The 24,397-nt window shown below is 39.5% G+C and overlaps 1 protein-coding gene across 4 annotated transcripts in view; it reads right to left on the reverse strand.

The window, feature by feature from the left end:
- Positions 1-184: 184 nt before the first annotated feature.
- Positions 185-24,397, reverse strand: part of LOC109043565 (uncharacterized) — a 433,004-nt gene continuing 408,791 nt past the window's right edge. For 2 of the 4 annotated variants that reach the window (XM_072296982.1, XM_072296980.1), the window contains exons 11-18: positions 12,428-12,585; positions 10,518-11,033; positions 9,163-9,495; positions 8,472-8,489; positions 7,737-7,875; positions 6,164-6,296; positions 3,245-3,511; positions 185-2,556 (exon numbers count right to left, since the gene is read on the reverse strand). In XM_072296982.1, the coding sequence (XP_072153083.1) occupies positions 2,293-2,556; positions 3,245-3,511; positions 6,164-6,296; positions 7,737-7,875; positions 8,472-8,489; positions 9,163-9,495; positions 10,518-11,033; positions 12,428-12,585 (1,828 nt within the window). In that variant the 3' untranslated portion in view covers positions 185-2,292. The remainder of the gene's footprint in view (positions 2,557-3,244; positions 3,512-6,163; positions 6,297-7,736; positions 7,876-8,471; positions 8,490-9,162; positions 9,496-10,517; positions 11,034-12,427; positions 12,586-24,397) is intronic. The other 2 variants (XM_072296983.1, XM_072296984.1) reach the window with 2 other exon arrangements.

Here is a 24,397-nt window from a genome sequence, read left to right on the forward strand (position 1 = left end):
TTTGGGGTTTGCTGTGTTGTGTTTGAAAGACATCAAGATTGGGTGAGTAACTGAGGCCACGCTTCAATTACTTAGTTGTATCATGAACCCAAGGATCACAATTAACAATGTGATGCTTCTTCTAGAATATTTGAATTTGAAATGAAGCTTCAATTGAACAAGAGTCATAGGAAAAAGACGATAATTTTTAGGAGCACCAAATTAGGCATGTATTTTTTTTATTTACACAAAATCACAAACTGCAACGGAATAAAAATGACTGACGTACATCAAATAAATTTCATAAATACATTTAAGACAGCAGAGCACTGATAAAATACAGTGCAAATAGGAAAATTTTTGATCCTTAGTGCCTAGTCTAACAAATTCTATTATTTACAACAAAAAAAAATGTAAAAATTAGAATGCTTATCTAACTTAATGGCAACTATGTTCAACAAGCACATTTGGTTAGTTCCAATCTGTATGTATCAAGGTGAGTCACGGGTTTTCCGGTACCTGTGTAAAATCATTCAAGGACTCTGTAAAACTTGTGTACATGTATAACTCACATAAAATATCGATTCAAGAATCTCGTTCTGGAACAGCAAAAAAGTAGCACAGCTCAAAACAATGGTTGTCAAAACATAAAAATTTAAATTGGTCCTCTGCCAACTATCATCAAGGTCAATAAGTATTCAAACATTTTTCAATTTTTCAAAACTTTTTAATTTTTTAAGGTCAATAAGGGCGTGCCTTCAGCTATTAACAATTTTGAAGTTTCTCCATTTTAATGCATTGGAATATTTAAAATGTATGTATACATCAGTTTGTAAGAAAACAAGTCAGTGACATTCATGATTCCAATGACAAGAAATTGCCCTTCATCCGACAAATTTAGATTCAGAGGTTCTGAATAACTATTCTAGGATTCTGGATAAAAAAAAGATGAAGAGCAGAAACTGTTTTATCCATATGGACGTATTTGAATCAAAATTAATTTTCTCCATTGTGACTTGCGCCCTGACACCCATAAGATTCATTCATGACACAGCCCGTGTCACTATAGAGATGTATCCTTTTGATTTAAGAACGCCCATATTAAAAAGAAGTAAAATTGTAAAAAGGTATAGATACAAATCTCAACATAAATTTTCATTTAATTTTAAAATTTTAGAGAAATTCAATCCATTAAGACATTTACAATTACATGATGAAAACTCTTCAAAACTGAAGTTATATAGTTCTGATGAAGGAGCTGCGGCAAAAAAAAGTAAGTTTTGAGAGAAATTTGATTTAAAGGGGGAAAAAAAATATCAATTAGGCGAGGCTTATGTGACTAAACTGCACAGAAATGCATTCGGGTTTCTTTCATATGGATAACTGGGTGTTAGAAAACAAGAAAAAGAGACTCTTAAGGCATCAGAAAAAATTTTAAGAGCCAATCGGCTCTTACAAACTTACAAATCGGCTTTCTTAAGAGAAGAACTCATAACATGATTGTAATAGCAGAGTGTACCCAGGCTTAGAGGCATTTGTCTCCTTTCTCTGTTGTTGTTGTTTATTAAAATATTCTTTTACAGTGTTGATGAAAAATATTTATGAATGTTCATAAATCAATCGTCTTTTTAAAAATTGTCTATAAATATATGAATTTTAGAACCTTTACAACTTGTGTCATGACCTTTTATGACTACAATGTACAAAATTTGTAATATAAATGAGTAAAATAAAAAAATTGGGAAGGAGCATTTTTTAACTTCATTTTGATTATGCATTATTGTCAAACCAAATATGTATTATTTTCTTAGATATGCTTAGATGATATTTCTTAGGTATTCTTCATTTAGAAAGCGCACGCTATCGATACTGATAAATTTGGCGAGGGGGGGGGGGGATGGATGCAACATAGGAGAACGAGAAATACATCATAATTTCAATGCTTACACTGCATATATACGATGTTGCAATTGCCGTACCTCTTAGAGCCTTTGAGGTTCTATTTTACTTTTCAACCATTCTTGTTACGACAACACTTTTGAATTGTGCTTGAAACAATCGATGGAAATTCTTTTGCTGGTTAGGAAAAATTAAAAAAAAAACCACTCTGAACATACAAGATTCTGAAGTGTTGAAAAACAAATCCTTTCAGCGTCACCAACATGATACAGTACTACTAATGGAACACTCATCAATTTTATGCACTTAGTTAAAATTCGTTTTATCACTGGATCACTTGTCCACACTATTCCCATCATGGGAAGCTTGTTCACAAAGACTGAGTTCAAAGATAGCTGACGACAAGAACTGCCTTCAAGTTGGTGACTCATTGAGCGTTTCTTTTAATGCTAGAAGCTGCTCTTCGCCCAACTGAATCTTATCGTTGATTTCCCTGGAGTCGATTAGTAATTTTGCTTTCATATTGATGAAGTGATCATAGTCTGCATACTCCTCTGCCGAGAGATATCGGTATAACATAGCAGAGACACTCGTACTTCGTTTGTCTATATTTTCTTTCAGTAGTTTTGCCTCTTCAAGTTGACCTAGTAGCTTATCACGCTTTTCTTCCAAAGTTTTCTGTAAACATACCGATATAATTTAGTCGTCACATTTGATGATAAAAAACACACATCAAAAAATGAAAGAGGTGAAGATTTGTATTCTTTGGAAAAGGCATCAATGAAAGTATCTTATTTATTGATGGACCAAAAACGTAGGCGGTTTGAGTAGTTGATACATATTTGGTTAATTTTTTTAATTCAATCCGAGAGGCAAAATAATTCGTTTTGTAACGTTTTAAATAACTCATGCACATGATTTTTGCTGTCATGATATAAATCGTGGGTTCAGTCATTTATTTTCTGCTGTAGTAGTACATATCGACAGTAAAACTCCCTCAGCACATATCTCAGTTTTGAACTTTGCAGACTTCATGTCATACTATATTTTCTTCATGGAAAACTATCCAGCATCAATTCTTAAGAACTTCCACGGTTTTTATTCTCGGAGAGTTTTTCTCTCTTTATCTTCTCCCCCAGCCTTGAGACCAAAGCTTAATCGATGAGGACAATGCTTAGCCCATTCCTCTCCTCCACTCTCCTCTTTTCCAAAGTCCTAGGTTAGTAGGAGAGGCATAATGTGTGATACCCATGGTTTATAATTTATCGGTGCCTTGGAAAAACTGATTTTACCAAATTATATTTCGTCCTGAAAAATGTGTTAGAATATCATAGTTTTATAGAAATGAAAAGAAAAAAATACTTACTCTATCACTATGATCCGTCGGTAAACTAAGTAGAGCATTTTCTGCACGTGCCAATCGCCCAGATAAACCTAATAGAAGACTAGTAATGTGGCCAATTTCTTGCACGTGCAACTTGAACTTGGCAGATTCATGGGGCCGAGCAAGACTGTTGACTCGCTTGCTAACGTTTTCACCTAATAAATCGTTCATTTTGCCTTCCTCAGCAACAGCGAGAGCTTCTTCACGGAGTACATTTAACTTCCTGTCTAACCTTGAAACTAGTTCAGCCTGTAACAAAAATTTGAGAATCATTAAAAAAGTGAAATGCATGATTGCTTATCTGAAGTAGTGTAATATCAACTGAGGCAATGTAGGTAGGAGTAGATCTTGCAAAATGAAAAATTACTCAAAAGTTCTAGCAAAAGCAAGAATTTAACGTTGGAATGTTATACATAAATCTGAATATCCGAAAAACGGCAATTTGAGCCTTCACATAGAGAATGAGTTATGCACTAGGAGAAATACATATCTCCGTTCAAAACTTTTGAACCAACTATGATACAATTTCATATATTTCAAAGAGGATGGTATATAATCTTTTTGAACCTTTTAAAGGTATGAAGCAATCAGAGGTCTTGAAAATGCAGCCATTCCTTAAAATTTATGCTTTTGCAAAAATGGAAGGAGAAAAATAGAAAACTAAAAAAATTTAGACTAACTTTCCGAGATCAAGGGGATGTTATCAGGTGCCCTAACATTTTAATCAAAAAAGATCACCTCTACAATAATTAGATTGCATTTTGCAAAAAGGAACCAAGAGCATTCCAATGTCACTAAGACGGTGCAATTTTTTCACCTTGCAAATATAAACTGACCATTGAACTATATTTATCTTTACTCCTAATAAACTATACTCAAATTCAAGACAAAAATCACCTTTGTAAATTTAATTTCTTGCATGATTTCAGTAATTTAATTTCAAATAATGTAAGTTGCACAATCCTAGCAAGCAACATTGGCATGCTCTTGGTTCCTTTTTGCAAAATTCAATCCAATTGGAAATTCTCTTCAGTTCCCTATAAAAAATTTCTGGTTACCCCGTGTCCATGTACCTTGTACTCTTTTGTCAGTGTCACATTTTTTTTACTTCCGCACAGCTTTCATACTTAGCAGCTCCTATACTTACCCATTTTGTTCCAAAAACCCAGAAGTTGTACAGATAGTGAGAAAAGAAAAAAAATATATAGCTTATACATAGCTGAATACAAGCTGCCAGCCAATTACGACAATTTCATGACAAAGGATTACTAATTCTTAAAAATTTCAATCAATTTAACTAATAGAGAATAATAAGAAAAAATAAATTAATTATAAAAATAAATATGTAAAAATATGTATGTACTTAATATACTTAAAAATATATGATGCACTGCAATCATTGCATCTTCCAACAGTGAATATTAAGAGACAGAGAAAAGTACAAAGAAATTTTACAGGCCAAAAATATGGAAGGAAAAAATAACAATTTTACGGCTTCATCTAAAAATATGTAATGTTAAAAACAAACCTAGGGAACTTTAAATATAATAGAGGAGGATTAAGTACTCCTCACTTGATCATTCTTGCATACCAACAAAAAAAAAAAACAAAAACAAAAAACAAAAAAAAAATGCTTAAGCCCACAAGGAAATTGTGATGCAGAATACAACCATAAGATGATGATACCTTCAAAGTAGACTTTACTTACATTAAAGAATTTTATTCTATAAACAGACATGAGTCTTAGACCTTTCAAGTAAAAATTCTACCGTCAACAACAAATAAAAGTAGACTTGTTCATATGCTATCACTTGAATACTTACAATTAATGATGGACAAAACACCATAATTTTGACAAAACTTTAAATGATCATATATAGTTTCAAAAAATCATTTTATGAGCTTCATGAAGTGTTCAGTATTGATCTAATATATCCAGAAAGCAAAAGGCAGGATAAAATTTTTCAAAAATCAATTTAAAAAAAAAATTAAGAAGAAAGACTTTTCTGAGATTACATTAGACTTCCTCTACACTAGGCATATGTGTTCACTGAATTGCAAGCAAGAAATCGAGTAAACCCAGTAAACAATGGGAATTTAACACTTCAGACTCATTCAAAATTAATTGCTGTAACTGAAAAAACTTTGCTGCCCTGGAGAAGACTCACCGGATTTTTGAATCTGGCTCATTTGTCAAAATTAGTTGATTGGCTCTCAAAAATTCAAAAACGAATTTTATTGGCACAAATCTTTGTAGCAATTGATGTTGCACAACTCTTTGTGGCAATTTATGTCACAAAAATTCCTAGTAGAGAGGAGGCCTTTAAAATACAAATAACTTGAAGAGTCGGTCGGTGTCTCAACTCATTTTCAAATGCTTTCTTTCTATCAGTCACAATTTTTTCGGGTAACAAAATGTTTCCTTTGATAAAAGTAAAAGTTTTTTTCCGAATGTAGATGAGAGGGAAACTCGGCAAAATCTCAATAAATTTTGCAAAATAATAATTGAATAGATGCGTGGAAAATAATTCTTTCATAGGTAGTAAATGTCTTTGAGCAGATTCTGACGTGTTCCAAACTGAGGAGCGAGTCCTTTGCAAATGGTGCGATGTGCAGACGTGATTGACGAGTGTAACTCTAGTCACAATACGTATAAAAATGTGGCATAAAGTGACACCCGCAACCACATGCTGCATTCCATAAAGCAGAGCACAAGATGATGAGAAGAGTCCAAAAGACTTGCTTTGACTGCAAAACGATCCATTGAAGTGATTTTGTGGTTTGATCACACCAAGTTGACTTCTCTTCATAAACAAATAATGTCAAACTTTGTCTTGGTAAAATACAATTAAAAAAATGGATTAATTTCAGAAAAAATATGATATAGTAATAAAGACAAACCTTTTTCTGATGCAGGTTTCCAAGCACATTTTCTTGCTCTGATTGAGTTTGACTGCAAAGATTTATTAACTTAGCTTTACACTCTGACGTTGTAAAGTAAGTTGAATTGGCAGGTAGAACATTTTCTTGGGAACTGAAAATGAAAATTATTTTCATCATAAATACGATAGTGGATGGTTAAAAACAAATCAATGTAACCCATTTTGCAAAACCAAAATCTACCCTGATAATACGAAAGTTCATAGGCTTCAAGGATTTTTGATTGCTCTCTTATCATTGAAATCAGATTTTTCGAAGTCAACCAGCAAAGATCATCAAATTTTCTATTTAACCAGTTCTGGGATGCTACAAACGGTCATCAATCCAACTAAAAAATATTTATCGAATAATCTTGAGCAGCTCTGCTTTGTTAGGAGCAACACACTTTAAAAATGGCTGTATCTATTAAAATTGTCATCTCTCGCATGGAAGATTGTATGTCAGTTGCGCTGTTTCAGAAATTCTTACTTACATTTAAATCTTTCATAAGAGAGCCATCACATGAATTTTTCTGACATTTTCAGTGATTGTTTTCACCCTTGTGAAGAAAGACTCTTGAATTTGTGAACTGATTTGTACTGCAGTTCACTAGAGGCTAACTCTATGCATTTTATTAAAATAAGCGACTAAATTTCACAGCAAGTCTCTAGCTTTTCTTTCATTCTTCCAAATTGGGAAGGTTTCTTCAAAGGTTAAGGATCCGTTTCGGAAAAACAGGATCATTCCATACCAGCCTTGTTAACGCAGCAGCAGAGAAAAAAACCCCAGTTTTCTTATGAAAAAATAAAATGTTTGCAGAAATATTGAAACACTACAGACGGGATACTGTTCTTCATGAGGAAGTCAAAAAAATGTATAGGGTTCAAATGGAACAACAGCATTTTGGATTGTATGTGATGAGAAGAAACCGAGATGTTGTGAAAAAATTTACTTTATTTTACCGAGGGACTTTTCAGCTTACGCCATCATCAGAACAGTATGAAAATTCTTGAGCACTAACATATTAACAGTTAGAAATTTCACATCGCAAATATATAACGGTGTCACTATTAAACCATTAGACATGATAAGAAATTTCGAACTGTGAATTTGCTTGTGCTCAAGAATTTTTATATTGCTCTGATGGTGATGTCAGCCAGAAAGTGCTTCAGTGCAATTACAGAAATTTATCCACAACACCTCGGTTTCTTCTCTGACATACGATGACAAAATATACAAGCCTCACTGAGGTTGCCTAGGTTCCAACTCTCTGTGATACTGATCTGTTCTCAGTGCTGGTCTACCTTCCAGTACTAATAGACAGTAAAATAAACTTACATGTCTAAAGCTCAGCTATATGTCAACTTTAAAAAGTCTAGTAGTTATCAATTTCTCTTAATCATCAGTGCACTATTCTTTCAGAGACTTTTTACAAGTTGACAGGGCATTTCTGACCATGGGTAAAAATATATTTAAAAAAAAAAAAAAAAAAAAAAAAAAAAAAAAACGGACCAAACAAAGAAAAAAACGAGAGAAATTAGCTCTCAAAACTTACTCAGGAAGAGAAATTTTATCCTGTTCTGCTGGTAAAGACTGCTCTGCTATTGCAATGGATGAACGAGACCGTGGCACAATATCAAGTTTGAATAATCCTGACACATAATCTGTGGATTTCTTGACATCTGGACCAGGAGCTAAGGAACAAAAATAGGTTGTTTAAAATAACAAAAAATAAATAATGAAAAGAAATAACAATATATACTCACTTGGCAAAGTAAATAATTCTACCAACCGCAAAATTTCAGTTGAGAACGAAACAAGATTTAAATTCCATGATCAGTTTTTGGACAAAACTAATAAAGTTATATTTAGCGGATAACAGCTCTATCTGAATTGAAATAACCACAAAAAGGTAATTCCCAATTTATGAGTTTGCTTTTTAAAATTAACACAGTATTGCTCGTCCGACTTGTCAGATGGAAGACCTGGTACTTAAAACTTTCGATTGAGATTAAAGGAGGAAAAATACTAATTATCCTGGACAGATAAGGAGTTGGTTTGTTTGGATGGCTTCAAACGTTTGGAAATTCAAAAAGCAATTTGAATTTCTAAAACCAACCATTAATTTCTGGCACATAAGGATTAAGTACATCCAAGATTTTTAAATTTTCCTGTTTCGCTGCAAAATTCAACAAACTAGTGAATAAGAAAAAATCAAAAAATTTGCTTCATGGTTAATAACGCTGCACACAATAAAAAGGAAACATGCTTCATTCAGTATTAGTCTTACCTGATGATTTCTCACTTCCTTTTTCCAGAAAATTTGAAGCATGTGCAAGGGCAGAAAAATCATACTCTTAATCCTTTTTCTTTGCATTGTAATTGATTTGACGATCCAAGAATGTTTTTGAAGAATAATTCATTTTTTGGCCAAAAAATATTCACATGGGACCGTCGACATGAAGTCGTGAACCTTTGCTGATTAGGCTGACATTCTTGCTGATTAACATTTTTAACTATACAACAAATCGTGAATGCCTGAAATTTTACTTCTTCGCCAAGCATGGTTCACGATCTTGACAAAATGTCTACACTCAACTAGGTACTTAACTTTTTAATGTAAGGAAATCTAATGAGTTCTCAAGAGGCCCAACAACGGAAATCAAAATAGTTTAAATGAAAATGGGGGATCATTCAATTTTTACCTAAATTTGCAGAGCAAATTATTTATTTATTTTTTAAAAGTTTTCATGTACAAAATTATAGCAGTAGCATACTTTACGTAAATTTTTGTTTTGTTGGGTAGCCAGTGCTTAAATGAATACTTCATTTTTAATTTAATGTGAGTTAACAACTTAATTTTAATCCATAGCACTGGCTACCCAACAAAACAAAGAGCAAATTGTTGAATTAATATTGAATTTTTGACTCATCTCGACAAAAAAATGCTTTTTGGTTGGATATAATTTCTAATTACTCACCTAAAATACCATGCAATTTATCCGAGACAGGTAACTGACTGACAAGATCTCGGGACAACTGCTCGCATTCCAATTCTTCTTGCTTTTTCGGCCGAAGAAGTGGAGGAGATGTTGATTCAGTTCGAGAGTTAGGTGATGGCGTCCGCGCGGAGGACTCCGTTTGTGATGCAGCATCGCTAGTCGATGAGTTAATCCTAAGAATGACTTCTGATCGCTGGACCAGTTTCAATGGCTCACTGATACATTCGGCTAAACTACTTTCAGATTCTGACTCGAGATTGCATTGCGTTTCTGTACAAGTTTTTTGAGGCACTGAGTTAAGCTCTGCTTCACCTGTAACAAATCAATGGCACTGTTATTTTTAGCTTAACAGTAAGAAATAGTTGGTAAGGCACTGCAAGGTGCTTGCTTCTTGTAAGTTAGCTACAAATAATAAAATCCGTCCAAACAGCAACTTTCCACGCTCAATATTATCCACGATATCGCGCTCTGAAAATTAAGTTCATGATGTCATCCACCGCAGGGGTGATACCCTTGGTTTCTTCCACCTAGCTTTCATCTAAGTTTCACGTTGAGTAACCTGTGCAAATGGGTGTCTCACAGAAGTTAATGAGGAAGAAACCAAGAGTATCACTACCGCGGTGGATGACGTCATAAACCTAATTTTTCAAAGCGCGATACCTCAATTTATATTGACCGCAGAAACTTGATGTTTGACAGATGTTATTATTTTTAGCTGATCTATGAGGATGTATCGCTTTTACGGCACGCTAGGGCGCTCTGCGACACCTACCCGCCACAGGAATCTGTCATGGTAGGGATCCTCCGTCAATGCACTTTTCCAGTAAATCCCTAAGACGATTAACCAATTTGCCAGTTCCACATTTAATTGACTCGGCTGGAATGTTCCCTAGCCCAGGAGCTCTTCCATTCCACAATTCCCTGATTGCTTTTTACAAGGATCAAACATCAAAACATGTTTTTATAAATATATAATTTTATTATTATTATTATTTTTTTTTCTACAAGGATGAAACATCAAAATACGTTTCAGTGACCTCACTGGAAAAAAAGTAGCTTGGATCTAGAATCCGGACTCTTAAAAACATTGACAAGAAAAAATACTCTTGATTCAATCGGATTTACGCTTATATCGAGAACCAAACCTCTTAATTTAAGCAGATTTCCTCTTGATTCAAGAAAAAATCCGATTGAATCTAGAGTATTTTTTCTTGTCATTGTTTTCAAAAGTTTGGACTCAAGATCCAAGCTACTTTTTTTTCCAGCGCTGCACAACTGACCCATTCAAGCGTGTCAAGTGGCGGATTGAATGAATTCCCTGAAGAGGTACTGACCTTTGGTCTGCTGCGACTGGAGGGCGAGCGTGGGGAGGGGCTCGAGGGAGGCGGCGGCCGAGGCGGAGGGGGAGGGGTGGATGGTGGGCGAGGGGGCGACGGAGGAGACGGCGATGGAGGAGCTGGAGTAGCCGCTCTCGCTGGAGCCGACCGTGGAGACGTCCGACTGGGAGCGGAGGAGGTCGTCCGAGGCGGAGGCCGACACCGACTTGGAGAGGCTCGACGTCGACTGCGACTGGACGTTGCGCGTCGTCGAGGGGTCCGACTGGGTCCGCGGCGTCCTCGCCACGCGCCGGCAGCCGCTCTCCGCGTACTTGGGCAGCGTCTGCGAGTGCTCCGGCAGGGGCGCGCCCCCCGTCACCCCCGACCCCGGCCCCGGCGCCACCCCCAGCTGACTCGTCGGCGTCGGCGGCGTCGTCGCCCCCCGCGCCGGAGCCGCCTCCGGGCACTTGACCGCCGAGAGCGGCTTCAGCTGGATCGTCACCTCTTCCTTCTCCGGTTCGGCTTCCGTCACTGCTGAAACAGGCAGAAACAGCCATCGTCAAAACCAAAAACAATGTTCTCCGTTTAAAGAATAAAATATGGACGAAGATTTGCGAACAGCGCAAACGAGATACGTATTTGTGGACTTACGTATGGACCACATTTTGCAATTCGGAACCATGATTTCCGGCTCATCTGTAAAAACACTTACGTGCATAGGAAAACTAATGGTACATACGCTGTTTCTCAACTGAGCCGTAGACTTCCTTTCATACTTCATTTTTTTAGAGGAGAACTACTCAACACCCGATCGTTCTTCTCTGTGCCAGGCAAATTCTGAAAAAACTTCAAAGAATGATGTTGATTTGTTCTCCTTTAAAAAAAATAAAACACCATAGACGAGATACGTGGTTTGGTAGTTTCGTCGCCGATATCACTGTGTCGATAGGTTGAATGCTGGAGCCACTACATGAGTCTATATCGTGTGCCACGTATCCCTGGTAAAAATTGGCAGTAGAATGTGTGTTCCAAAATACTATAGACCTACAGCCGGCTGTAAGATTTCCAATAGCTTCTGTAGCCGGCTGAACAATTTCTTATAGCCTTTTATAGCCGATGGCGATTAAGCAACAGCCAGACGATAAAGTTTATGCTAAACGTTACTAATTACGGATACTAGGACTTAGTTAGTTTTTGGACTACCGCTCTCTTTTTGTGCCGTAGTGTCTTGATTTATTTTGCGAGGAAAGCTCCGTACTTTTGAAGGATGCAGGACATTCTTAATATGTTGGAGCGCTTTCAATTTCTTATGATACTATGCAATACCTCTGGTGTGAAATAGTTGCTTCAGACGCCGTGGCACGCTGCGGCGCGGCGGGCGGGCAGAGAGCGCGAAACGCGCATTGGCGCCTACAAACCTAACAGGGATACTTCACGCAATGCGCAATGCGTGAAGTATCCCTGTTAGGTTTGTAGGCGCCAGTGCGTCGCCGCTCCGCTTTGTGTTAGGCTCTAATATTTAATCTCGCGGAGTCAGCGTTTTTCGACTCATGATTTTGAAATGTTTGCACACTCTGTATGGACTATTCTCATTTTAATTGATGAAAAAAAAATGTTTTAAAGGAAAATATAATGTGTGTTTTGTAAATATTAAGGTAGTTCCGTATCAAACTTAAGTAATGATTTCCAAAGCACACGAATGTCTACACAATTTCTTTTAGCCTTTTATAGCCAATGGCGATAAAGTGTAAAGCCCGGCGATAGGAACTATAGCCCGACTGTATACTTTTTTATAGCTTCGTATAGCCCGGCTATGATTTTCAATAGCCTTCTTTAATCGGCTAAAGGAACTCCTATGGTATTTTGAAACGCAGCTCCTATCGCCAATTTTTACCAGGGATGTTACAGATTAAAAGCTCGCTACTTACGGAGGTTGTCGATCGAGTTGTTGTTATTGTTATTGATGGAGACGTTGATTCTGGAGGGAGAAGATGTCCGCTTGTAGCTGCCCTCGAAGTTGGGGAGGCCTCGCTCGCGGTCCCGGGGTTCCCGCCGGTACGCCAGGTACGAGGCTTTTGATTGACTTCTGCAACAAAACAAAACAGAACGTCGTATTTCAATACGGATGCTAACACATCGCATTACAAGAGAATCTGTTCAAAATTGTAAAGATGCACACAATTGGATCGAAAATCATAGCTCAGCAGTGCTTATCCTTAGTTTATGCCAGGCTTCTCTTACACTGGAAAAAAAACACATTGAATCAAGAGTCCAGACTCTTGAAAACATTGACAAGAAAAAATACTCTTGATTCGATCAGATTTAAGCTTAAATCGAAACGAAATCCGCTTTTAAGAGGCTTGGTTCTTGATTTAAGCTAGATTCTGATTGAAACATGAGTACTTTTTCTTGTCGATGTTTTTAAGCGTCTGGATTCTAGATCCAATGTGTTTTTTTTTCCAGTGTATGCATAAAACACTGGGAAAAAGTCTCTTGGATCCAGAGCCTAGTCTATAGACTCTTAACACATTTGACAAGAAATCCCTTAATTCTGTATTAATCCTGACTTTATGACAGCTTCTTTTACACACATAAAACACTGGAAAAAAGTCTCTTGAATCCGGAGTCTAGACTTTTAAAAAATTTGACAAGAAAAAAAGCCCTTAATTCGATCGGATTTTTGCTTGAATCGAAAACCAGGCCTCTTAATTCAATCGGATTTCCTTTTGATTCTTGCAAAAATCCGACTGAATCAAGAGTAATTTTTCCTGTCAAATTTTTAACGAGTTCGAACTCTAGATCGCCGGTCAGGTGGACCTAGTGGTCAGCGCGTCTGACTCTAGGTCAATAGGTCCCGAGTTCGGATCCCGGTACTGGTGTCAAATTTTCTCAGAACTGACGAGTAGACCTGCTGAAACAGATCCTACTCGGCCTTGATCCCTGAAAATTTGAAAATCCTGGAGACTAAGGCCAAAGTTAACCCAACCTAGAAAGGGCTCCAGCTCTTGATAGAAAAAAAAAAAAAACTCCAGATTGAAGAGACTTTTCCTCCAGTGACCCTGCTTTCACAGTGCTCTCACGCGCAAATTGGCGAGAGAAAATTTTGACACGATGCAATGGAAATACATAGTGTATAAGTAAACCCACTAGAAAAAAAGGAGAAAAAAATGCGCTATACTGCCACGACGACACCACGCTGGGAAAAGGGGACTCGAGTTAGGTTGCCATATTGCATGAAAATATTTACATTTCTTACATTCAGTTGTGAGAAAAATTGCTTATATTTAGCCAAAGTGGCAACCATAGACTCGAGTCACTTTTTGAGGCCAAGTTGGGTTTCGGCGTACAGGGAAGTTAACACGGAAATGGAAGGTGCACACACCTTACTAAGTAAAAACACCGAAAGAACATTCAAATGTTACCCGTATTCCCTTCATAAAATATTATTTATAAACAAAAATTATGAACATTCGTTCTTCATATTTTCAGATATTTTAGGCAAAATTTTGAATAAAATTCTCTGAAAAATTACGAGCAAACCATTCACAAGTTTTCCAGATGATGCGTAGTTTATTAAAGGAGACCTGGCGATGTATGTAGGTTCATACGTCGTTCTTCCTCACCACGCCACAGCGGTACAGGTGGAAGGGGGTGGGGGAGGAAACGGAGGGCGCTATCGGTCGTTGTCGTTGGAGGGTAGGGGGTGAGGGGGGGAGTTCCGCTGTGGGACCCTCACCTGTTATCGCAATGGTTACTCAAGCGAGACTCAGGAGGGTGGACTTGGCTCACGCAGGACACACACCGACTATCAGCTTTGCCCCTTCTTGCGGGACGGATATAGCGGCTCATGTTTACCTAGCACCCACCAAAAACGCGCAAGTTCATATTTATAGAAGTCCAATTCGAAAAATTCAAGATTTTCCTGGGTGTCGAGTGATCAGCCGTTACTTCCTGATTTTTAAGTAATGAAACTTTTCGCATTTTTACACTAAAAAAAAAAAAAACTTCGGCCCTGGAAGCCGTACTTACGGGTTATACAGATCAACCGTCCGCGTTCGGGGCTCAGAGGCCGGATGTTCCGAGCGTAGCACCTGGAGCAATCGAAACCACGGCTCCAGCATCCGGAACTTTCGGCCTCTAGGCCCGGAGCCGACGGTATGTCTATATAGCCCGTAACTCCTTTTTTCGGTGTAATTGTAGGTATTTTTGTAGATGGTTTCCCTGATTTCCCCGAAACCCATAAAATTCCCTGGTATTTCCCGGTTCTCCCGGTCGCGTGTTAAAGAATCAAACGCTCTTGAAATTTGAGCGAAATTTCAAAATTTTGAACTTTTCCTGATGACCATTCATGTATGCCTTAGGCAAAAAAATTTATGAGGTAGACTTCTGTAGGAGCATTTTAGCTTCAAAACGAGACCACGAAAACGAATATCGGACACGTAGTTTCCGAGATATAGCGTGCTGAAAAAAACGATTGGCTCCTGCAGAGTGCTCCCCCCTTTCGATGAGCTTCTTATGACCATAAGAAATCCCTGAAAGCGGCAATTTCCAATAAAAAAGTGCAGGGTTTTTTTGTGTATCCCACGGACTAACACCCTGCGATCGGGGCCCTTGCCCCGTGACCCACCTTAAGGGAAGACCGATGAAAGAGGGAATCCGACTGATCTGGAAGGCAGTTGCCGATTACTGATCGGAGTCTGCGGTATCAATGCCCCCTGCGCCCCTGCTGCGCCCTGGGAATCGAAGCTCGACCAGGCTGGTCACGTTCGACGTTCGGCCCTGCCCCGTTTGGTTCAGATGCATCACGCCGCGCCGCTCTTGTTATGCAACCAGTGCGACCTCACCCCCGCCCATCAACGTGATACGCAGCGAGCGCCATTTTGCCGTCCTGAGGAAAAACGCCGTAAGAGCCTTCGGAAGTTGCCGAATTTATTTTGATAGGATAAAAATTTTCTTGGAAATTCGTTGGAAATTTTCCCCCAAATTTTAAGCGAATCTTGTGCGCAATTGGATTTAAAGTACCTGAAAATTCCAAGGAAAAATGCCTGTCATTTTCCTCAAAAATAAATATGTTATTGGGGGAAGATTTGGCAACGTTCAAATGTTCGTATGACGTTCTTTCTTAGCGCGGCAGCAATAATTGCTTTGCACGCCTACCAGATTTTGTGAAATTGCCGACTTTTAATTGATTAACCATGTTTTCGCCATCGAAGTTTCGTTCCTCCTTTGACGCAAGGACGTAACTAAGTTTTGACATGAGCCCTGACATACATTTAAATCTATGCTTTCTACGGATCATATCAGTAGGTAGAGGTGCACCCTTACGTCAGAGAAGGGACAATAATAGGTTAAGATGGAATTTAGCCATTGGAATCATTTCAAAAACACCAACAAATTTTGGTTGCCTGAACCAAAGTTCGAAAAATTTTGCTATCTAAGCCGAAAATATTAGGTGGCCACGGAGATCGAAGTTAAATTGGACTGCATTTTGCAATTTAGAACTATAAATTCTGGCTCATCTGAAAAAACACTTATATGCATAATGAAACAAATGGCACATACGTTGTTTTTAAACCGGGCCAGAATTTATAGTTCCAAATTGCAAAATACAGTCCAATTGTATTGCCTACCTAACGTGAGCTCGCGCTCCCTTACCTTCATGTTGCTCTCATTACCTTCCCAAAAACGACGGAAAATTGCGGGCTGATTATTGAATTTGATGGACAAAGCGATTAACCATTGGGACAGAATGGTATGGGGCGATCCTATTAGTGAAAACGGCTGGTTGCAGTAGACAAAGGATGGTTAAGTAATAGACTAACTAACGGCAACCAACAAAAGACCCTGCAATTAGTCTATCATTTCCCTCTTTAGTCTATAGGAACCACCCGTTTCAACAAAAAGGATTGCTCCGTCCTCCCTAAATCTTCTCTGCCTGTATAGATTTGTCTATAAATTTCAAAAATCAGCCCGCAAGGTTTAATGCGGTAATTTTATGAACGATTTGGAGGCTGAACGTGAGTGAGCGATTAATCAAGGAGATGGCTTGTTTTCGCGCTGGGCGTTTGATTCGCTTCGCGCATGCGCACTGAGTCTGTTGGTGGGCGGGCAAAGCGCGTCGGGTCAAGCGAAATTAAGTTCAAGGTAATCCTAGCATCAGCATTAATGCACCGGAGAGAGCAGACCGGCTCAAACCTTCATACCGTGGAGACAGCAAAATTTACTCATAGTCAGTGAAATTCCTATTATTAACGACTGTTAGGAAGACTTTTGAAACATTCGTGAATTTTTAGAAGACAGCTGTTGAGGAAACTTAAAACTTTCGTGACAAGAATTTGTTGCGATTGCAATTCGAACCCACGGAAATGATTTTATAAAATCCTCAGCAGTGTTGAATGTACACAATTTTTAATAGTAATTATAATAATAATAAAAATAATTATAATAACAACAACAAAAAAATCAGTTTTACTTATATGGAGACCCTTATGGGTATTTTTTAAAGTAAAGTTTACGAGAGGTCCAATTTAAAAAGTAGGTGTGTAAAAGACTACTGTGTTTTTGCAACACTAAAAATGTTGGGGGGAAAATGTTTAATAAACGCATGAAAAATAGTATTTTTCCAAGACTTTTTTTGCTTGAATTTTGCCGGACTTAAATTTCATATTAAAAAATGGATTTCTTGGAAAATATTATTTGACTATTTTTTGAGAGATTTAGAAAATTGCTTTTTTTAGAGTCACTGCTACCGCACAGCGTTTCCGAGATGACATTTACGTCACTTTCTGACGTCTGAAAAAGTCCATCGATCTCCTGGTAGAAAAACAATTCGTGAGTAGTAACTTTGCGACGTTGGAATTAGGTTACGTGATTTCGTCTAGGGAACGACGATTTTTGTATTACATCTTACAACAAGGAACCACTTTCTCTGGCTCTTCCATAAAATCACCTTTCTGGGAAGCAACGGGGAAACCAATGACACATGTGCTGTTTCTAAAATGAGCCAGAAATAGTGGTTCCTTATTGCAAAAATGTGGTCCTCATGACCTAATTCCGGGGCGACGAGGCGGCTGGATAGGGGGTTGCGGGACGGAGGGGGATGTGCGATGGTCGTTCCATGTACACGCCCAATTTTGGCTGCGCCTCGCAGGCCCAAAAAGGCCACGCATGCGCCCATTGACTTGAATCCCAGACTTCGACGATGATATGCATTTCGATCTATCGAAATCCGATTGTTGGAGAGTCGTTCGGAATCGAGTCACTCTCGCCAGTTTCACTTCTAGGCTTGCAGAAAAAACGAGACTCGCATGCGCAGACGGACCATTTTGAGGACTTAGAAGTAAAACTTTGGGCCTAATTTTGGCCTCATGTGGGCTCACTTCATGTATGAACGGCAAATTCGGTGTCAACAAAATCTGGAGCGTATGCACTGACCCAAGCGCTGATGTATTTTTCGCTGAAATACGTTGTATATGAGCGAGGGAATGGGAGACTAGACGAGGTCTGAACTAGAAGCAAACTTCACATACTTCCTCTTCAAAATCTTCAGTAAAAAGCAATTCATACAACAGGAAGTTCGGACACCAACTCCTGAACGGAAGATTAACAAGTCTTAACATGGATCAATAATGGAAGGTGGATCATAAAAATGACGTCATTGGTATGTCCGCCATTTAATAAATGTCATTAGTAAACGCCAACTTTGTTAAAAAGTTCATTTTCAGACGTCCAGTTGTGTGATAAATCCTCGTTTTTAGAAGAGGATACATGTTACTGTTACATGTTCTGTTTTAAAAAGGACTTTTGGCAACGTCTGATGTAGGTAGGCTGATTCTGGTTGAATTTGTCAAAAATAAGAGTTTCCACCTGTTACAATTCTCAATAAATATGTTTCCCTCTTGTAATCAAGAGTCGAAACCGGTCTATTTACATAAAGACTTCGAATAAAGCTCTCTATCTACTTCAGGGTTAGTCAAGTTTTTCCTTCGTTCATGGGGGCCCTAAAGCAAAAAATTAGCCCTGAACCGGCTTCCAAACTTTGTATACTTATACTTTGTTTTTTTCTTGAATTTTCAGATGTAGAAAGACTGCTTTCGCATGAACGCGTTCATTTAACCCCACGGTGCGACAGAAGACCATAGCTTGCACGGTGCCGAATACTGCAAACGTCGGCTGCCAACGTCGTGACCCGTTAATTAGGTTCCACTCGGGCGCACATGCTTGCTCCCCCCTCCCCAACCCCCCCCCCCCCCCCCCCGGTACTTTTGACGCCGTGACGCTGTTAACTGTGTACCCGGGCTTGAGCGACGCGGCGCGCGGCGTGTCGGTGCGCCTCCAAACTGCGCCATCTTTTCTCGAGAGCGAACGGAATCATTGCTTTCGGTGCATAGCGTTCTGTGCAAGTGAAAGAGAAAAGGGAAATCAGGGAGGGAATATAGAAAATCAAAGATATTTTGAAAAAAAAAAAAAATAATATAAAAACGGGGCAGTCTTTTGGAAAAGGCACATCCGTACCGATGATCTCAAGATTGAGATGCTGCACTGCCGTTTTACAAACATTATGAGAGTAAAAAAGCTCGAAAAGGGGGGAAGAAGAGGGGCTTCTCGGTAAGGGCTCATAATTGGCAGAACAATGCCAGTTAAACCAATTTATGATAGTAGAATTTATGACCTCTGCCAAAGTGCAATTCTAGGTTGATGGGGAAAGAATTCTTTCAAAACCCTTGTACTTCCGATATGTGACCCTGATACTACCGTGCAGCGGGGCGATTATTGAAATGATATCGACTGTATGTCAGCGCTTTGTGGTGTCGCGCCATCGACTAAGCAATGGCTTAGTCGATGACGCGACTCGACAAAGCGCTGACATACAGTCGATATCATTTCAATAATCGCCCCGCAGAAGTCTTAAAATGTCCTCTTCTAAAAAAATGAAAGATGAAAAAAGGGTTTTCTGTGGATTTTGTGATTGCTTTAACTTGGATTTTTGGGAAAATAAAAGTCAGTATAAGCCTGATACTTCACGGAAAAATATTTCCCACTTAACCCTCCATGGCATAGTGTTACTTAATTGTAGCAATGCATTTTTTGGTTTTTTTAACTTTAGATTCTTCCTCCGTGACATGATGTTGCAAATTTTCATCAGTGTTCTTTTTTTTAAAGAATCATGATCAAAATTTTGAAAATTTGGGGGAAAATAAGGAAATCAACGTAGTGCGAAAGCTACAACATAGATTCGTGTCCTCCAGAATTCAAGATCCAAAAGTAATTCATACCAGAGGGTTAAAATATTTTCAACTTATCTGAGGAATAAACGGGTTATCCGGAAAGAACCGAGTGCTCGTGCAGCGTTTTCCCTAAGCACGGCAAAATGGATCGCGTTTAGCAAAAAGGATCCAAGCCACATCAGCTATTCCCAAATTTAATGAGGCGATTTTATTATTTCGAGGAAAACGGCTGTGCGGTTTTTTGCGCAAATTTCAGTGAATTTTCTGCATAGTGCGAAGCAAATTCCTTAAAATTTTCAGAGGAATCCACACAAACGTCCTCTTGTTAAAAGTAAAATTGCCCGGTTAAATTTGACAATAGCTGATGTACTTTGGTTCCTTTCTGCTTAACGCGGTCCAAAAAGGACTGCGTTGAATTCAGGGTTTTGCTTTCGCGGAGCCCTACTAATTATTCTCCATCGATAATAACTAAGGTTATAACAGGATTTCACCGAGCAAAAAAACCCATCCATCTGGAGGGGGGAGGGGGGGGGGGGTGCACCCGAGAAAAGTTCGACCTCGCCTTTGGCGCATCGCTCGGGGAGGCACATTGGAAGCTGCATTCCTCCGGAGCTCGGAGTCCTTCCGCATGAGTGGGTGGGAGGGGGTGAGGGGTGGGGGTGGGGGAGTGGTGAAAATTAGCGGCTCATTTCAATGGTCCATTCCTTGGGTTAGCGCATGATGGCGAGCTATGCGCCTTGCTCGTGATCGCCGGCTAACGGTGCTCGGATTGATTTGGAAGCGGCCGTGACCCACCCTCTGTTGCCGCTCCACCGGACGCCTTAGACCGAATTATCATCAACATGACAGATTCTTTGTTTAAGGGAAAATTTTAAGGGAAAAATTCTCGGGTTGAATTAGGTGAAAACACGCCTTGAAATCAGCTCGGCCCTTCCCCAGAAATATGCCGTGATAGCGAGAAGAGCAGTATGTGCAAAAATGAAGTATTGAGCAAACGGGCTCAAAACCTTCTGACCGGAAAATTGTATTGAAAAAAGCCTTTGTTCTTTGGAAAATTGCCACTAACTTCCGAAAGACTCCTAAAAAACGTTTGCATGATTAAAAATCGACTGATTTTATTTCAATTACAAAAAAGGGTATTTTTCATTTTCATGCTAGGCTATTGTTGGACAAGACAGCCGTATAAGTGGTATCTTCTGCATGCTTTCGCGGTTGCGTTTTGGACACGCAACAAACACATTTACAGGTTGGAAATCAGCAGTAAAGGGCGGCACTTTACTTGAAAACACTATTTTCAGTGGCTTTCACGAGGAATACTGTCACTTACTGCTATTTTGCCTGAAACTACATCATTTTTTGCGCACTTACGGCTTCTTCACATGTCTCGTTCTGAAACAATTAAGATGAATTTTGCTGTTTTGGCTTTTTCGGAGATTTCAACTACAAGAAATTGGATGAATTTGGAAGAGGACTCGATTTCTAAAATTTGACACTTACTGCTCTCTTCACTGTCACGGCAGGATTCATCTCTATAGTTTTAGATGGGTTCGAAGTCCCCCATGAAGCGTTGCTTGGCGCTCAGCGAACGCGAACCCGCAAGCTCGCTAAACCACGGTCGCAAGGCCGTCCAACCTTCGTTAACTGGCCGGCCATTAACTCTAATTATTAGCTGTAAGTAGCTTTTATTCGAGGAGCTGGCAAAATGAGCGAGAGGCTCAGACGTCAGACGTCAAGCCGCACGAAAACGACCACTTTGCTCGTGATATATGCGCACCGCTTTCGGAACCATTCTCACCTCAGATGTTGAGACGGTTCCTAAATACCCCAAATTATTCGCGCCTTCAATGTCAACGGTTAGGCAACGAACTATCACCTACGTCGAAAAAGTTGCCTATCGCTTCTAACTGAAGGCGATAGTCGTATCTGATGTGGCGTTTGATTGATTCGTCTCACTTGCTGTTCACGTTTCACCTTCAATCATGATGGATAGGCAAAAACCCTTTCCAAAACATCAAATAGCTCTCAGCCGTTCCAAAGGAGCCACATTCATTTGCGTCTCCTGCTTGCTACTTGCGGAGCTAATTTCATTAACTTTCTACGATTCCCCTTCAGTAAGAACAGATAGGCAACTTACCATCAACTGAGTCAAATTAGTTATCTACCTGCAGTTTTAAAAGTCCATTTGACTGCTACTTCACCAATCGATTGAAGCTACGGAATTTTGAAAGAACATAAATTCAACACGTTTGAAAACAGAAGATAAAAGAGACAAACTAACGACAGTATGACATATTTTAAACTCAACTGGTTTGCTACTCCCGGGGGAAAAAATCCCAAGTCCTCAGATAATTCTCGACCTCTCAGAACATGGGCATTAAGTTGCATTGCAACAAACTTTCTTCATTTCTTCCTATTCTTTCCGTCCAAACGTGCACGTATAACTGGGACTCAGCGGGCTGATTATTGAAATTGACAGACAAAGCGATAGACAAAGAAGACATGAGGAACATGCCTCCTATTGGTTCTCCGATCCTATTGGTTGAAACGGGTGGTTGTTGTAGACTTAGGGAGATAATGATGGACAAACTGTGTGGTCTTTCTTGGGTTGCCATTAGTTTGTCTACCAAACACCCACTTCCACCAATGATCCCTTTATTTCCCTTTTATCTTATTTGTCTATCAATTTCAATAATCAGCAATAAAACTCCTTCTTAAGGTGAAAATAAGTCGGGAGTCGGGAGAAATTCAAAATTCAGCAAGAAGAAAGCGAACGACAACGGTGAAAAAAGCGGAAAGATTGACGACGGATATGACGATCCGATAACGAGCATGCTAAAAAATAAATGTTAATGAAGCGAGCGCATCGCAAAAAAAAGCAAAAAAAAAGAACCATCGGAGTGACTTGTACGTACCGGAAAGTTACGCAACTGCCTAACGTGTTACTTTTACGTGTTGTGACTGTTCGTAACATTAAATCAATTTCGTTGTGCGGGATTGGAAAGCGAGCCTTGTTTTCTCCGCCCGAGCCAAAGCCGTCTGACTGAGGAAAATTGAAAGTAATGTGAAGAAATTAACGAGCACTTAAAACCTATAAAAACGACACCGGTAAAAGGATATGCGCTTCTTGTGATGCACCTTTGACAATAGGTGTGATTAAAGTAAACAAACTGAGTGTTTTGTTTCGGGAAGTTGGGAATAGTGCGCAAAAATAGGGAAATTTATTAGATCCGATGCTTCTCAATGAAGAAGAGGAAGGAACGGGCACGCAAAAGAATAATCGGTGCTGATGACAGAGCCTTCTGTTCACAGGGCTCCTGCACTTTCATTGTTATGCATACAGAACTTTCTTGTTGTGAGAACAGGACTTCGGTCGCACTCTATTTTCAAAACGGACACTTCTGTATCCGTGACAAAGAAATTGCAGGAGCCCTAGGAGGAGAATTTTTTTTTTTTTTTTTTTTTTTTTTTTTCAGTGGAAAAAAGAGGAAAGAAGGATGCTTAGATTCTTGACGAAATTGGCTCTAACTCCATATCAGACTCTTTAAAATTTCAACATTTTTCTGTAGGAAGCTCCCCGAATCACCCTTCCGCCCCCCCCCGCCCCCTGCCCTCGCCATTAGAAATCTCTGAATCCGCATAAGAAAGGGGTGCGAGGTTGTCTTACGTGGGAATGTGGAGCGGGTATAAAACAGCGGCCAAAATGCCTCGCTTAGTATTAGGACGGCCCAATAAGCTCTCCTCATACATCAACCACTTTTTCTCTCGTTTTTTCGGTGCGTAAAGAAGTTTTGAATCCTCGAGAGTAACTTTTGCCTCTTATCACTCGTTAGCGTGGCTTGGACAGCTCGCACGATGTCTCCGAAATTTCTTCGTCCCTCCGACGAAAGGGCATATCTCAACATCCACGTGAGCCCTGTATTACATATAAATCCATGCTTTCTGGGGCTCATGCGGGAACGGAGATGCGCCCTTCCGATTGGTCCTCGGCGATAGTGCATCAAGAAAGCGGCGGGAAACGACGACGACGGGAGGCGCAAATGGCGTAAATACTGTTAAAAATAATTTCGGGGCGATGGGCAGCACGTACCCGGATGACTTTCACTCGGTGCGTGAGAATCGCACGACGCGACGATAACCGGGGACCCGGACACCGCTACGTGATCGTTTGCGTGGGCGGGTCCGAGCATGTGTGTGTGTGAGGGTGTGTTGGTGTCTATTTAAGTGTGTGAAGTGCGTAATTTTTTGACAAGAAAGCGACCGGCGCACAGTGGATCGAGTCGATGGGGGAGGTCGGATGAAATTTGGAAACTTTAAAAGCTCATAACTCCGTTCATGTAGAGTCCTTTGATAGAGAGTTCGGACATCGCGGCTCATGGATGTCACAAACGGAAATAAAGACTACACAAATCGGAGGTTTTTCGAAATCTTTGATCAATCCATTCCCGAATTCCTGTCTCCGTTCCCTCTCTCACTCCATTTGTTCCTTGCCGTGCCCCCCATTCCCCGGTCCATTCCAGTTTATACTCTTTGCAATTGGTGAAAATGTAATCTTCATTGCCGTTTGTGACACGATGAAGGCCTAAAATACAGGAACCAATCAGAAATGGATTCGTATTGTCTTTACTCTCAGTGTAAAGGGACTCTACGTCCATACAAAAATTTGAGGTTTTA

The sequence above is a fragment of the Bemisia tabaci genome, chromosome 2 (genome assembly GCF_918797505.1).
Source record: "Bemisia tabaci chromosome 2, PGI_BMITA_v3".
Taxonomy (NCBI): Eukaryota; Metazoa; Arthropoda; class Insecta; order Hemiptera; family Aleyrodidae; genus Bemisia; species Bemisia tabaci.